The following is a 16,518-nucleotide window of genomic DNA, read 5'->3' on the forward strand; positions in this document are numbered from 1 at the left end:
CCCAAAAACCCGAGGAAGTTCAAGCAAATTATAGCAATGTTGAATTTTTGAATTTTCGAGTGGAAAAATCGCATAATTTCGCCACCAAAAATCGATTTCGGCTAGACATTGTTGAATTTTTGAAATCAATTTCACCTATGGTAAGATTGCTTCTATTTATGGTAGTTTAATTTCAGGTTTAGTGTTAGTTCACTAATTAGAAATTATATGGCAGATTTAATTGAATTTTTATAATTTCAGTCATTGAATTTTCATTGAGGCTCATCTCAATTCTACTGGTTTAATATATTCACCTGCATGTTTTCAGCTAGTACATTTAGTCTGTAGATTTTTACAGTTGCTGTTTTGCAATATACTATTGGTTGCTTGTTTGCATCTTTGAACATTCATTGTTTTTTCTTTAGTTTTATGGGTCATGTGAAAATATTGATAACTGATCAGATATATGAAGTTGCCATTACCAGAATTAGTATGCCTTCATCTATAATCAGAATGCACATTCAGCTGCCCTACATGAGGTCAGTGCCAACTGGGTCCACGAGAAAATGGAAAGAAAGAGTATTCTGGCTGATTGGCAGCAATTTTGATTCCCACAACTGCTAATTCATAGTTTGCAACCAAAAAAAAAAAATGGTGATAACTGATAAGTTACTGCACTGTACTATAATAACCTGTCATTGTTGAACAAGGTTTAATGTAGGAGTAGAAGAAAATACTGAAGGTCATAATATCTGCTTAATTCTAGTATCATGCTCAGCTAATTTTCACTTTTTTTACTAGTATTTTTAGAAAATTAAAACCATCACATAAATCATCATAGAGTAGGTCCATTTGGCCATGAATAAGATTATAAGAGAATCCTAAGGTTAGCAAGAAAGAATTCAAAGAAAGCAGAACATATTCATGAAAAATTGATCTTCTGAAAGTGTTTGGCTTTCAATTCACTAGAATGGAGGAAGCCATCTTACAAACTGACCAACACAAAGAGTTCCACAGAGATCAACTTGGAAGACTACATTCCACCAGTCGGATATTTGCATACTAAACAATATTGATTATGGATAAATAGTCTTACATGTTTATACTCTGAACTCTCCATAAAGATCCCACTGGTAGAAGCTTACTTTTTTAACCAACTACGGGCCTGCTTCACTAGCAAGCTCTTCGATATTCCATCGATCAAGTAGATGAGCGGTCTTGTGAGTTACCTGTACCTCTCCATTTTATGTCTGCTGCTGTAATGTTTTATCCATTTTTCCTTCTCATCAGGTTCATCATAGATCACCAATTGATTTTCCAATAATAATATAATATCACTTTCACTGCCCATTTTCTCTACATTTAGTCTGTAGATTTTTACAGTTGCTGTTTTGCAATATACTACTGGTTTGCAGCTGCATCTTTGAGCTGCTGGTTTGCATCTTTGATCATTCATTGTTTTTTCTTTAATTTTATGGGTCATGTGACATCTATGGTTCTTTGAATGTCTTATTAAAATTATTTTTTATCATTTAATTTTTTTATAGGCATCATCATAATGAGTGATGGTAGCACGAATTGGGCGCGTTTATGAGAACAAGTACCTCTACTTAGGCACTTACAGTAATGTCCTGAACTCTATATCTCTCGTGCTCGCTCTTGTTCTATGAGATTTAGGATCACGAGCACACACGCAACTATGTTGGTTTAATATATGTAATTTTTTTATGGCAGATTCTTAATTATGCGGAAGTGAATTCCACAAGTTGCTCGAGGTTCTGGTTGTGGACAAACGATTAAGGCGGTAGTACGCATACGAGATTGTCTTCACTTGTGGTATATATATCTGAACCATTCTTTGCAATATTAACTTATTTGTTCTGGTTGGTATAATGATTGTGAATTGTATGAGATTTTTAATTGTGATATAATTGATTGGAATTGCAATAATACTTGCATCATTGGCTTAGATACCCGTTCAGGGCTTACTCATTAGGAGTAAGTCTTGAATAGTCCCCGGTTTGGGACTGTTCTTGAATGTTCTATCTCATTTAGGTGATAACTACTTGAATTGTTTTGGGTCTAAGAAGATCATGGCTCACTATTTCCCGATTGTTCTCTGGGTACATATGTTGATAGCCGATTATCTACATTGTGTGTTTGGAGAACTATAGGGAAATGCTGCCGGATTTTCTTTAGAACCAAAATTTACAAGTAGTTATTAGTGAGATAGGACATTCAAGAATGGGTTAGGTTGGAGTGATAAGGACCTTATTGGATCATCCGGAGTTGCATTTACATGATATAAACTTTAAATGAAAATGTTTGATGCCTTATATTCTTGTTTATGGTTAAGGAGCTATATATATGTTACAAAATATACACATTATCTTAAAATTAATTTTGTTATTCAGTGGTTGAAAATGGATCGAAGTTGGATGTATGGTAAACGAAATTGTACAAGTTTTTTACGAGGAATTGAAGAGTTTAGCACTGTTGCCTTAAAACACCAAACAGAGAATAAATCAAAGATTATTCTTTGTCCTTGTTGTGACTGTAATAATTCGAGGGGATATCGTGATATAGTTGATATTAAAGATCATCTAATTCGTCGTGGGTTTAAAGAAAACTACACGAGGTGGACATGGCATGGTGAGAGCATATATATTAAGGCAAGTTCTAGTTATTGTCCAAGGGAAGATGAGAATCATTGTGATGATGATAATGAACACCAAGGTGAGGATATCGATACAGGTGATGATATTGGTGTTGAAAGTGAGAGTGAAGTGGAGAAGGACAGGATAGATGAAATGATGCATGATGTTGAAGACCATTTCACAGAGTGTCCCCAGACATATGATAGTATTTTGAGAGCTGCTGAAACCCCGTTATATCCTGGTTGTACAAAGTTCACTAAACTTGGTGCTATTATGAAGTTATTCAACTTAAAGGCGAGCAATTGTTGGACCGACAAGGGTTTTACGCAGTTGTTAGAAGCCTTAGTAGAAATGTTTCCCGACGGGAATGAACTTCCAAACTCCACCTATGAGGCCAAGAAACTTATGTGCCCCTTGGGTATGGAGTATGAGAAGATACATGCTTGTCCCAATGACTGTGTGTTGTATCTAAATGAGTATGCTGATTTGCATGAGTGTCCAAGGTGTGGAGTTTCTCGTTACAAGATGAATGATACTGGTGAGATGTGTAAGAAAGGGTCTCCGGCTAAGGTATTATGGTATCTTCCAATTATACCGAGATTTAGGAGACTCTTCTCGGATGAAAAAACTGCAAAATTATTAAGGTGGCATGCTGATGGGAGGAAGAAAGATGGGTTAATGAGGCATCCTGCTGATTCCCCGCAATGGAGGAACATTGATCGAAAGTTCAAGGACTTTGGTGAAGAAGATCGAAATCTTAGGCTTGGTCTTAGTACAGATGGAATGAACCCATTTGGGACACTAAGTACCCAATATAGCACCTGGCCGGTTCTTCTAACTATCTACAATTTGCCTCCTTGGTTATGCATGAAGTCTAGATACATTATGTTGTCCCTTCTAATATCTGGGCCTAAACAACCTGGAAATGACATTGATGTGTATCTAGCGCCTCTCATTGAAGATTTGAAATTGTTGTGGAATGAAGGTGTCCAAATGTTTGATGCATATAGTAAAACCAATTTCACTTTACGTGCCATGATTTTTTGTACGATAAATGACTTCCCAGCTTATGGGAATTTGTCGGGGTACACTGTGAAGGGAAGAACTCCTTGCCCCATTTGTGAAGATGATTTGGAGGCATTGCGCCTAGACAATTGTGGCAAGCATGTATACATGGATAATCGAAGACATCTTCCAGAAGACCACCCTTTTCGATTCAATAAGGATGCTTTTAATGGAAAAGTGGAGTTGAGAGAAGCTCGTGGCCCTTTACGTGCAAGTGAGGTTTATCAGCGGGTCAAAGACATTGAGAATGAGTTTGGTAAGCCTTACAAAAGCAAATCAACTGGGGGTTACAAGAAGAAGTCTGAGCTATGGTCTCTTCCATATTGGAGACATTTGGAAGTTAGACATTGTCTAGATGTAATGCATATTGAGAAAAATATATGTGATGCCATTGTGGGAACTTTATTAAACATGCCAGGAAAGACAAAGGATGGAGTTAAAGTAAGAAAAGACATGGCTTCTATGGGTCGTTCAGAGTTGGCACCCGAATCTCGAGGAAAACGCTGGTATCTTCCCCCAGCTTGCTTTACCTTGTCTAAAAAGGAAAAAACTAGCTTCTGTGAGTCATTGCATGGTTTAAAGGTCCCGGCTGGATTTTCTTCTAATTTTCGTAGACTTGTGTCAATGTCTGACTTGAAATTGGGTGGCATGAAATCTCATGATTGTCATGTCTTGATGCAACAATTATTACCAGTTGCCATTCGAGGAATTTTGCCACCTTAAGTGAGGTATACAATTACAAGATTATGTGTCTTTTTTAACACTATCTGTAGCAAGGTCATAAATCCAAGTATTTTAGATGACTTGCAAGCAGATATACTTGAGACAATGTGTCGATTTGAAATGTATTTTCCCCCATCTTTTTTTGACGTGATGCCTCATTTGGTTATTCATCTTGTACGTGAAATTAAACTTTGTGGGCCAGTGTGTATGAGATACATGTATCCTTTTGAACGAGAAATGGGTGACTTAAAGGGAAAAGTCATGAATCCGGCCAAACCTGAAGCTAGTATTGTACAACGAACAGTTGTTGAGGAAGTGGCAGCATGGGTTGCTCAATATCTTGCACGTTCACAGAAAATTGGGTTGCCAAAGTCTCGACACGATGGGAGGCTTGGAGGTCAAGGTACTATTGGCAAGAAAAGGATATCCATGGGCTTTGAAATGAAAAATAAGGCCGAGCTTTTTGTGTTGCAAAATCTTAGTGAGGTTCATCCTTACTTGGACGAGCACATGGTTTTTCATAAAAATAAATATCCTTCCAAAAGTGATCTTCAGCTGATAAAGGAGCATAATTGTTCATTCGTTACATGGTTCAAGGAACGAGTGATGTCCCAACTATCCACCACACCTAACGATATATCTGACACATTGAGATGGTTGGCATATGGTGCTAAATGTCAAGTCATGTCATATGAGAGATACGACATCAATGGGTATTCTTTTTACACTAGCCGACAAGATGACAAGTCAACAATGCAAAACAGTGGTGTTAAAGTAGTAGGTTTGTCATCTGAGTATGTTAGTGCACATGATAAAACACTTGTGGATAAGAAGAAATTTTATTATGGAATCATTGAAGAAATAATAGAGCTGGATTATGTTGATTTCAAGATTCCTCTATTTCGATGTAAGTGGGCTGATAGTAGCCGTGGTGTAAAAAAAGATGAACAAGGGAACTTGACCCTTGTAAATCTTGGTCGACGAGGGCATCTAGCTGATCCATTTATCTTAGCTTCACAAGCAAAACAAGTTTTTTACATGGCTGACCCAGCTGATTGTAAGTGGTCAGTTGTTTTAGAAGGTAAAAGAAGGATACTTGGCATTGAAGATGTGGTGGACGAGGAAGAATATGATGAGCAATTTAATGAGTCACCACCTTCCGTTTGGAGCATCCCTCCAATAGTCAATGATTTTGACACAACGTTGAAACGAAAAGATCATAATGAAGGATTTTATGTCGCAAAAGAGAAGAATGAAGTAGGTATGAATTCTATGATTTTTTTTTTCCAATATGTGTTAGTAATTGCATAAATTGCTTATTATTGTTATGTGTTCAAGTTTATAATTTAAAGATGATATAAATCGATGTCTTAATTTATTTATGTCTTTTTTTTTTCAGGTAAGTAATAATGGAGGATGAGGATTTGCATAATCGTTCCATGTCTTTGCAAAGTGAGGAAGATGAGCCACACAATCAATCACAATCAGAGCAACAAACAACCGACTCTCAGAAGAAGAAAAAGAAGCCAAGAGGTCCTTCAAAGGGCCTAAAATCCATGCCTGGGGTTCCTAGAGTGCTTGAATGGGATGAATTGTGTCGACCCATTGGAAAGTGGGCAAAAGCATACAAAATTCATGTTGGTGAAATAAGTCGTGCAAAGGTGTCTATATTGTATAAAGATTGGAATCAAGTTCCACAAGGAATAAAAGACACTTTGTGGGAAGATGTTAAGGTAATATTCACTATTATATGTTAAATTTTATACTATTATATGATCATTTTGACATTATTTGAATATGATGAAAACAATTTATTTGAATATGATGAAATTATTTACTAACTTTTTTTATTTTTTTTATTTTTTGTGTAGAGAGAGTTTCAAATCGAAGAAGATGAAGACAAGAAAAAAAAGGTCCTACGCACTTGTGATAAAACTTGGAGAGATTTCAAAACAAAATTGGTCAGTGGTTGGATCACATGTACCAGGAATATGCCGAAGGAGAAAAGAATGTCGTTTGTACTCTATGATTTCATATCTGAGGATATGTGGAAAACATTTGTGGAGGAGCATACTACAGATGATTTTAAGGTTTGTGTGTATTAATATCAATGATCATGCGGGATATTAATACTTTGTTAACGGATTCTTATGTACTAATCTTCATTTATGCTCGTGAAAATAGGAAATCGGTGAGAAAGCAAGACAAAGCCAGTCTTTCAACGAATACCCTCACCATTTAGGAGCCAAATCATATGGTGAAATGAATATTGTATGGCGTAGAATAGGGTATATTCCCACGGCATCTTCAGCATCCAGTACTTCATCTTGTTCTTCGGTTGTGTCTAGTTTGCCGGATAGGTTATATGCTTGGCTTCTAGCAAGATCAATAGAAGATGATAAGGGAAATCCTTATTTGCCGGATGAGAAAACAAGAGAGGTGAAAGAATCCATTGTAAGTATATAATAAGTATATGTAATAAGTCTTTCTTTCAATTTTGAATATATTTTGTTAAGTTTATGTATTGCAACCAAAGTTTTCTAACTTGAAGTCACTGTGTAGGATAATTGGAGAAAGCAACAAGCTGAAGGAAACTTTGTTCCTAATAGGCATGATGATATCTTATCTCGTGCCCTTGGGAAAAAAGATCGTAATGGTCGGGCAATAGCATTTGGCAGTGGAATTGGCATTAAAGCTGTATGGGGATCCGGAGAGAGGCGTAGTGGTCGACGGGGTAGGGAATTCGGAGATGATGAGCTGGAAGAATTAGAGGCAAGAGTAGCCCGGAGGGTACGAGAGGAGACTATGCAGGAGATGGATTCTAAAATGGATTCCATGGTTCAAGAGAAGTTTATGTTATTTGCTAAACAGATTGGTTTTCAAATTCCAACTGAAATAATAGAAATGAATAACATAGGCCGGACGACTCAACAAAATCCTAGTAGTTGCCAATCAGTGGGTGATGATCCATTTGCAAACATACAGGTATCCAAAACTTTGTTATTTTATATTTTTTATCTTTTTTTTTAATGATTTATGACTGCGACATACTTTTAACTTTGTAACTCAGTTTTCTATATTTTTTAATTATGATTTTTTTCTATCTTTGTAAGGAACCGGTTCCTTGTCGGCTATCATTGTTGAAAAATGACTCTGAGAAAGTCATTGTAGCTGAAGGTACATATCATCCGGAGTTAATCCTTGATCATCATAGTAACCTCCTTCCGGATCACGTGAGGGTGAGTGTTGATGATTTTTTTGACGAGTTCAAAGAATTCTCGGTTCCAGTTCCTTCTTCAGTCATCAAGAAACTTAAGCATGCTCACGGTACATTTACCCAATGGCCGAAAGACTTGGTTTCACTCATGCATGACAAGGTAAATTATTTTTGTAACAATTTACATATAGTTTGCCATACAAAATATAGCAAATTGTTGAATAGATTTGCTTTACTATTGATTAGGAATTCATATCAAATAAGAACAATGGTAACAACAAAGCGGCCAAAGAAAACATGCAAGACAAACTGAAAGTAGTTGAAAGTGGTCGCGAAACAAAAGAGTCCAACACCAATCCAAAAAAGGTTTTTCTTATGGATTATGCTTTGGAAAACTTGTCTCAGAAGTGTGGGTCTTTGAATAGTTTGTTATCTTCATTACCCGAAGGTGAAACTATTAAGGTTAAGGCTGATGCTTGGACCTTTAGTTATGAAGACAGTAAGGACATCATTATCAAACGTGAAGATGTCAATCAACTTCTCACAGGAGCTTGGCTGAATATTTCAGTTTTGCAAGTTTTTATGATGTAAGATATTCAAATTTCACTCTTCCCATATACTTATTTATTACCATTTATAATGTTATTACATGAAATATATGTAGGGCCTTGAGTGACTTACTCGATACGGAGGAAGTGGCTTCCATTGGATTCATGTGTCCGGAAATGATTTCAGAAACCTATTTGCATAGTGATGCTGATCGTATCCTACTATACATGACACATGTGATGGAAAAACAAAAAACTAAGCAATTCATCTTATGCCCATACCATGAAAAATATAAACTTTAAACTTGTATTTATTTTAACTTTGCAAATTGTTGATATTATTTTACTCTTTTACAAATGTATGTCTAATTTATTATGTAGGAATCATTGGGTTCTTTTGGTCTTATGCATGGCTAAGCGTGAAGTCATCATCTTTGATTCTTTGAGGCAGAAGCGAAATTTAGCAATTAAGTTTGCAATGACAAAGTAAGTCTAGTTTGTTATTAATGTCATGGTTTTATGTGTGTAAGAGTAATATATATGTTATTTGTTTCAAATGTGTAGTGCTTTTCGAAGTTTTAAGGAATTAAGTGGACAATCTAGGGGAAGTAAATTGACATGGCATTTGGGACAGGTTACCTTAATTTCTTACCCTAACTTTTAGTTTCTTAATAATTGAAGTATAGCAATTTAATTCAACTTACAAATATATTACATGTAGTGTCCTCAACAATTGGGTGGACGTGAGTGTGGCTACTACGTCATGCGTTATATGTACGAAATACTTGAACATCACCATAGCAGTGAAGATCTTATTCAGGTATGAGTTGTCAAATATTTCATTTTTGTTTGATAAATACAATTTGATGTTAGCTACTGTAGACACCCATTTGTGTCTCCCCAAAACCAAACCTAGTGATGAGTACCTTTCACGTCGAATCATAATCGAATGAAACGAAAGTGTGGAAAGGTCTAGTGTTGCGGAAAGTTTTATTTCTTTTCCTTTCTCTTCTCTCTGTTTTTGAAAACTTTATTTTAAGAAAACAGCCGATCCAGTTTGGTTGGTCCATGATAAGGGTCCAATAGTGGTGTAGTTGGATAGGGCTTGCAAAGACCTTTCCAACGATATCTTATAAGCCCAATTTCGATGAATATTGAGGAAGTTATGGCCAATTTACTAAACTGGGCCCGGTTTGAGTTTTAAGTACGGCCCAATGATTTAGGGGAGGGCCTAATATGATTTATCATTCCTAATGTAATTAGGAATGATTTTGGTCTTCTAGAACATTCTAGAAGGTCTTGTCATTCTTAATTTAATTAGGATTCTTTAGAGTTTTAATTAGATCAAATAGCATTTTCGACTGAAATTATATTATTTTATCTTCCAGTACGGTAAAATTATCATAGTTTCGAAAACGTGTTAAAAGCCGGTTTGGCGTCCAACCCCAGGCCTTGGCGCCTGGAACCAGGATTGGCGCCAGACGCCAGCCATTGGCGCCTGGCGCTAGCCAATGGTCCTGGCGCCAATGAGCTAGGGCTGGCGCCAAGGTGGTTCTGTGATCTTCAGACTCTGTTTTGATAAATTATCTTTTTTGGCCAATTTTCTTTATAAATATCGTATCAAAAACTCCGTTTTCATTCATCTACATTCAACAATCACTTTATGAATTATCAATTTTCTACATCTACAATCAATAATCATCAACATTCTCCAATTCTCTTTATTCATCATCTTTCTTTCATCAATTCTCAATTCTTAATCTTTTAGCATTCTTTCTTTCTTGCTTTTTTTATACAAAATTCCGCATTCACAAGATCTTGATACACCTAGCCATATTCGAAGTTGCCTTCGCCCTAGACGTGAAAGGTTTAATTTCTGAGGGTTTGGTCCCAAATCTCTATTTCAATTATTTAATTTAATTGTTTTGATTTATTATTTTCCTTGAAGTTACTAACGTGTGTATTTTGTTATTAGAAAGAGGTACGAGGCATCCAAGTAAGTATTTTAATTGTTTTTTATGATGTAGACATCATGTGTTTATTGTTATGATTCCTAGTATCATGTCTAGGGTATTTTTAATATTAAATATGATTATTATGATGCTTCCTATGTTCTTTCTAACATTTATAATTATTATTCATGATGTTGATTATTTATTATGTTGCTTGACACATATTATATATTGTTATTGCTTGATCACCTTTTGTTGCAGGTTAAAGGGAATTGGTATTTGCAATCACGCTTAATAAGATAATTAATAATCTTGTTAGGTTAATTGTGATTATAATTCAAGCGATAGCCAATAATAGTTTATTTGTGCATTAAATTCAACCGACATAGATTAAACAGGTTTAGGGTTAATCCTATTGATTGTATGTTAATCAGAAAGCGCACATGAATACGAGCAGAATAAAGTAGAGGCCTATTATTAGGGCAGGTTCAATCTCTTTTAGGTTGGATTTGTACCATCATCCCCGAACCCTTATTTGGTTCATGACCTTATGGAGTTGGCGATCTCTTGGATCGTTAAGGGGTGTAACCTTCACCTCGTGAACGGTTTACAAGTTCCTTAAAAACTTGTTGGCGACTCTTTTTCTCTATCTTCTTCCCTTTTGGACGCCACCGTACTTTAGTGTATGATCACAGTGGGGTTCAAGCTAGTGGGATTTTAAAGGCTTGAAACTATTCCCTACAGCTACAATCTTAAATTAAAACTTTCCTCTTGTATATTTGTTGTGTTGATAGGATTTTTCAAGAACTACACCGTACACCGAGGAGGAGATAAATGAGATCCGAGATATTTGGGCAGAGTATTTTATATGTAATGTTGAACTTTAGATTTACCACTTAGCGCATGTTTGACTCTTGTTTTGGATTATAGGCTTGAAATGAAGTAATTTGGTTAATTGGTGTTGGGATGATGAGTATAATGTCTATGATATTGAGATGTAAATTATTGGACAGGTTGTTAATATAATGCCGACATTCCCAATTTTATGGGTAGGCCAAATTACAAAGGAGACTTTGCCGAAATTTACATTTGCATTATTCAATAATATTGCATTTTAATTTCAATTATATTAGCGTTAGCATATTACTTTATACCTAGGAAAACAGGTACTACAAACATATACAAGGCAATTATTATATTATAATTAAAAAAAAAAATTCACCTCATTTGCGTCACTCATTAAACAAACAAGTGACGCAAATACAGCAGTTTTGTATTGTCTACTCAGTCATTTGCGTCACTCCTATATAAACAAGTGACGCAAATAACAAAAAATAAGTTAATTGGAAGAGTCATTTGCGTCGCTTGTTTATAAAGGAGCGACGCAAATAACAAAAAAAGTTTATCTGAAGAGTCATTTGCGTCGCTTGTTTATAAAGGAGCGACGCAAATGACTTAAAATATGTTTATCAGAAAAGTCATTTGCGTCGCTCTTTTATAAAGGAGTGACGCAAATAACAAAAAATAAGTTAATCAGAAAAGTCATTTGCGTCGCTCCTTTATAAAAGAGTGACGCAAATGACAAAAAATAAGTTTATCAGAAAAGCCATTTGCGTCGCTTATTTATAAAGGAGCGACGCAAATGACAAAAAATAAGTTTATCAAAAAAGTCATTTGCGTCGCTCCTTTATAAAGGAGCGACGCAAATGACTCTTATTTGCGTCGCGCCTAGGAGCGATGCAAATGACTCAAAAGTCATTTGCGTCGCGAGCAGTTGCGTCGCTCATAGAAGCGACGCAAATACACTATAAATGAGCGACGCAAATAAGCCTTTTTCTACTAGTGTTTGTAAGTTACATGCCACGTGTCAACTATTAATAGGCTAATTTTTTTTTTAATTTTTTAAGACAAAAAAAAGATTTTTTTTTTGTTTTAAAAAAAAAACCCAAAAAACCAATAACCGACCAGAACCACCATCACCAAACACCAATCACAAGCCCACAACTCCATTTCCTTCCCTCTACACCAACACCACCATCTCACCAATTTCAACCCAGACCACCCAATTCATCAATGAAGCCGCCAACCTCAAGCCACAACCACCACTAATTATTAGCTCCGCAACCCGCAACAACAACACCCCACGCACACCAGCCCACGGCTCCATCACGCATTCAAACCACCGCCACCAATACTAGTCACATTCAACACCACCCTCACCATTCACTCAAAATGGTCGATTTTCATGGGAGAGGGGGTTGGGGTGGTCGGTTTTCATGGGGGAGGAGTTAGGGTGGCTCGAATTTTTTGGGGGGGGGGGAGGAGGGGTTAGGGTGGCTCGAATTTTGGGTGGTCGTGGTTGGGTGGTCGTGATTTGGGTGGTCGTGGTTGGGTGGTTGTGGTCGGTGACCAGAAAAGATGGAGGAGAAGGAAAGAGAAATGAAGGAGGAAGGAGGAAGGAGGAAGGAGGAAGGAGAAAGAAAAAAAGGAAAAAAAAAAATAACTTGTTTAACAGGTTCAAGGTCAAATGGATCTGTAAAAGAAGGTGAGGTATAAAGGTTGGATTTTTATGAGATTAATGAAAGGTTGGATTTTTATTGTCAGACCGCCTAAAAGTTGGATTTTTCTTTTCAATTTTTCCTATTTTTAATACTTGTATTAGTTGTATATAAGTATAGATATACACGGTTTGGATACTAAAATGGATATATCCATTTTAAAAGTAATTCGACTCACATAAGCCCAATGAGCAAAGGCCAAAATAGGTCAAATAACACTGCTAGGGCCCAAGATTACCTATATGCATGATAACTACTTAGTACATATACCCATGCCACAAAGAGGACCAATTTCCAATTGTCCACTATCTATATCTCCCCTATATACTCTCAAATTATATACAGGAGTCGATGTCTAACCACAGACTACATTTATTCTAGTAGAATATTGCACGATGCACTAACAACTAAGCTTTATATATTGATTATTAAATTTACCAAGGTCTAGTGGGAAATAGGGATGTCAATGGGGCGGGATGGGTCAGATGTTGGCCTTCCCATCCCATTCCCACCTAACATTTTCATACCCATTCCCACCTAACATTTTCATACCCATTCCCATCCCCATCCTCATCCCCGCAGCGGGTCTAATATTCATCCCCATCCCCATCCCGGCGGGCGGCGGGTACAACTCCAAAACCATCCCCGCGTCACTCCCACTTGAATATCCATCCCCATCTTTTTTTCACCAAAGACCCGTCTAATCCCCACCCAAGACCCACCTAACCTCTGTCATTCAAATACACAATCCTACACAATTAATACGGATTATAATAATAAAAAAATCTTAGAATTACACACCTTTTAATTTATAATATAAGTATAGTACAAAGTATTATAATTAATATTTTATTTCACGTAATTATTTTATAAAATAGTATAGAAGTATATAATTTTGCTTTTAAAGATATATAGACGTGGGTATGAGGTAGGGATGGGGCGGGTCTCCCACTTGACCCGCCCCACCGACATCCCTAGTGGGAAATATTGCACCTTCCAATCTTTAGGTTGGGGTTCAGATTAATCCCCACAAGAGGCACTTTGAGGATGGAGATCCATTACCCTTCTCCCTCACTCTCAATTCTCAAAGCATCTGACGTGCAAACACCGGATAAAAAAAGTAAGGGTTGATGTTTGAACAAGATCCTTCTCCTAACACAAAAAAAAAAAAAAAAAAAAAAAAAAAAAAAAAAAACATCAATATAATTATTGCTAAACCTGGCAATCCTGACCCAGACCCGATGACCTGACCCATGACCCGAAATTGACTCAAAAATATTGACCCATAAAACACCCGAAACCCAAAATTGACCTGACCCAACCCGGTAATAGAGTTGACCCGATTCTGACCTGACACCCAAACTGACCCGACCCGAAATTGACCCAAAGTGTGGCCTGAACATACCCGATACTCGAAATTAACCCAAACAAACCCGATACCCGTAATATCCAAAACTAAAATTACCTTATAATTGAACTTAAAATGTCTTGTACCAAAAAAACTCAAATTGTTCATTTTCAATCGTAGCTAAGTTCATTAATTGAATTGATGGTTTATTATAACAATAACAAAATATATACTCAGTATAAATTTATTGATTTGAGTTTGATTCTCAAATGAAACAACTCGAACATGACCTGTCAAGATTTTGACCTGACTCGAATATGACCAGAATATAATTGACCCGAACATATCTGACCTGAAATTGACCCGATCCGAACTTGACCCAAAGTTAACTCGAAACCCAAATTGACCGGACTCATACTTGACCCGAATATTAACTGACCCGAAATGACTCAACCCGAAAGTAACCGAACCCAAACTCGACCCGACCCGAATGACCTATTTGCCAAGTCTAATTTATTGCTAATCATTATAATAGTGTGTTTTTTTTAACAATTTTAGGCCTGACCAGTTTTGGGCCACTTAGATAAGGGCCGGGGACTACTTATGAGTTGTAAGGTGTGGATCCCAAACGAGTACTCGGTTAATACTAGGTAGAAAATTGTAAAAGCAGTTTGGAACAAAATGATTAACACTAGTATACCAAAAGTATTTATCCCTACGTTATAAAAAGTGGGAAAATAATCTTATGAATAGTGTTAAGATTATTATACCCTTTATAAAAAGTTAATTGACATATTTACCACCAATTAAAATTAATTTTTATGCATTTAAGTATTTAACCTTTTATATTTTTGTTCTCTATTTCTTTTGTTTATCTTCCTTCTTATCATTCCATCAAAAAGGCCAAAAATCCTCATTTCTCAATTTCCTCTTTTCTCAGAACTCCTTTTCTGGTTGCTGGAAAATACTGCTAACATGTCAATTTCCATTTCCTGGTCACCACCCACCGCTGCGATAATTCTATAAGGATGATGACCCTGCTGGTTGTTTTTTTATACTAAAGGAAATGTGAAGTTTTTGCAATCTATTTGTTTATATTATACGAAGAGGTGAATAAGCATACTATTCGGAGACGCCCGTATCCGGTTAGAGTTGAGGCAGCTTAAAATTGATGGAGTTGATGGATGAATGCAATAATGGTACCTTCGTAGTGGTGGAGTGTAAAGTGTCTACGGAACGCAGCAGTTATGTCTTACGTATGAGGTACTATAGTCTTATGCTTTTGGTTAAGAGGTTGTTTGAAGATGTATTTTGCTTTAGTTACTGTGTCATTGTCTCGAATTTTATCCTAGGAAAAGCTTATAGTTTATGATTATAGGAAAGAGTTAAGATGTACTCATACATCATCAGTCAAATACTCGTTGCTCATAAATGCTATCTCCTCCATTATATTGTTCAAACACTATCTAATTGCAGGGAAATATACTAATTCACATAGCGTTTGTGCCAGGGTGTTCAATGAGGGTTTTGTCCTCTCCATAACACTCTTATTGTAGTTATAGAATGATGCAATAGCTTCGATTGCCTTTTTATATAGTAATACGTACATTGGTGAGTTATAATATATATGATCATTTTCAAAATAAATAATCATAACACAAAACATGTTTCCACAATTAAATAAATTATGATATAATCTCTTATTGATCGAAATAAGACAAGTATAATTCAACAGTAACTCGAAGTACGTAAACTTTGAGGTTCGAATTTATAACTCCCCTACGATGTCTTGCTATCGTGCGCATCGCGCGCGTAGGATTCCCTAGTCAAAATAAAAGTATTTGGCTGCGTAGGGAGGGGGGTGGGTTACAGACGCCGGCCGCCGGCAGGGGGAGGGGGAAGGGGTGGCAGTTGAGGGCAGGGGTGGTTGGGTTACTTCTTTCTTCTTTTTTTTTCCGAAAAACTTAACGGAACCTTAACGGATTCCGTTAAGCGGTAGTGAAATTTTAATTATTTGATTTTAGATGGTAGCAAAATAAAATAAAAAATTTAACGGGTAGCAAATGTAACACAAGATATTTTCGCAGGTAGTAAATGTCAATTTTTCATAACTTCAATGGAAAATTACATAATTTGTTCTTTCTTTTCCTTTGAACCGGTTTGGTTTTCTGTTATTTATTCATTTATTTATTTATTTATTTTGGAAAAATCTCTTTGAAGCTCATTTGTCTTTTGGTTCTTCGGGCTCTGCCAAATTTCCACAAGGAATAATATCTTATTTTGGGGCTACACTTTGAAGATTAGTAATATGGCTAGGGATGACAATGGGGCAGGACGGGTCGGATGCGGATGATGGTACCTTCAAACCCATACCCACCTAAAAATTTTATACCCATTCCCGCCTCACCATCCGTGGCGGGTACAATATCCACATCCATAACCGCCCCACCGGGTACAAGATAGGATCCATC

The 16,518-nt window shown here is 36.4% G+C and overlaps 3 protein-coding genes across 3 annotated transcripts; all 3 read left to right on the forward strand.

Annotated features, from left to right (window-relative positions):
• The first annotated feature begins 2,417 nt into the window (after positions 1 to 2,417).
• Positions 2,418 to 4,424, forward strand: LOC145557953 (uncharacterized). The gene has a single exon (XM_081619124.1). The coding sequence runs from the start codon at positions 2,418 to 2,420 to the stop codon at positions 4,422 to 4,424; it is 2,007 nt and encodes a 668-aa protein (XP_081475250.1).
• A 1,409-nt stretch (positions 4,425 to 5,833) lies between these two features.
• On the forward strand, positions 5,834 to 6,529 carry LOC145557954 (uncharacterized). Its single transcript, XM_081619125.1, has 2 exons — positions 5,834 to 6,157; positions 6,296 to 6,529. The coding sequence occupies exons 1-2, from the start codon at positions 5,834 to 5,836 to the stop codon at positions 6,527 to 6,529; spliced, it is 558 nt and encodes a 185-aa protein (XP_081475251.1).
• A 2,046-nt stretch (positions 6,530 to 8,575) lies between these two features.
• Positions 8,576 to 11,028, forward strand: LOC145557955 (uncharacterized). The gene is made up of 4 exons (XM_081619127.1): positions 8,576 to 8,675; positions 8,754 to 8,823; positions 8,911 to 9,009; positions 10,936 to 11,028. The coding sequence occupies exons 1-4, from the start codon at positions 8,599 to 8,601 to the stop codon at positions 11,026 to 11,028; spliced, it is 339 nt and encodes a 112-aa protein (XP_081475253.1). The 5' UTR covers positions 8,576 to 8,598.
• The last annotated feature ends 5,490 nt before the right edge of the window (positions 11,029 to 16,518 follow it).

The sequence above is a fragment of the Chenopodium album genome, chromosome 9 (assembly GCF_948465745.1).
Source record: "Chenopodium album chromosome 9, dcCheAlbu1.1, whole genome shotgun sequence".
In the NCBI taxonomy this organism is placed as follows: Eukaryota; Viridiplantae; Streptophyta; class Magnoliopsida; order Caryophyllales; family Amaranthaceae; genus Chenopodium; species Chenopodium album.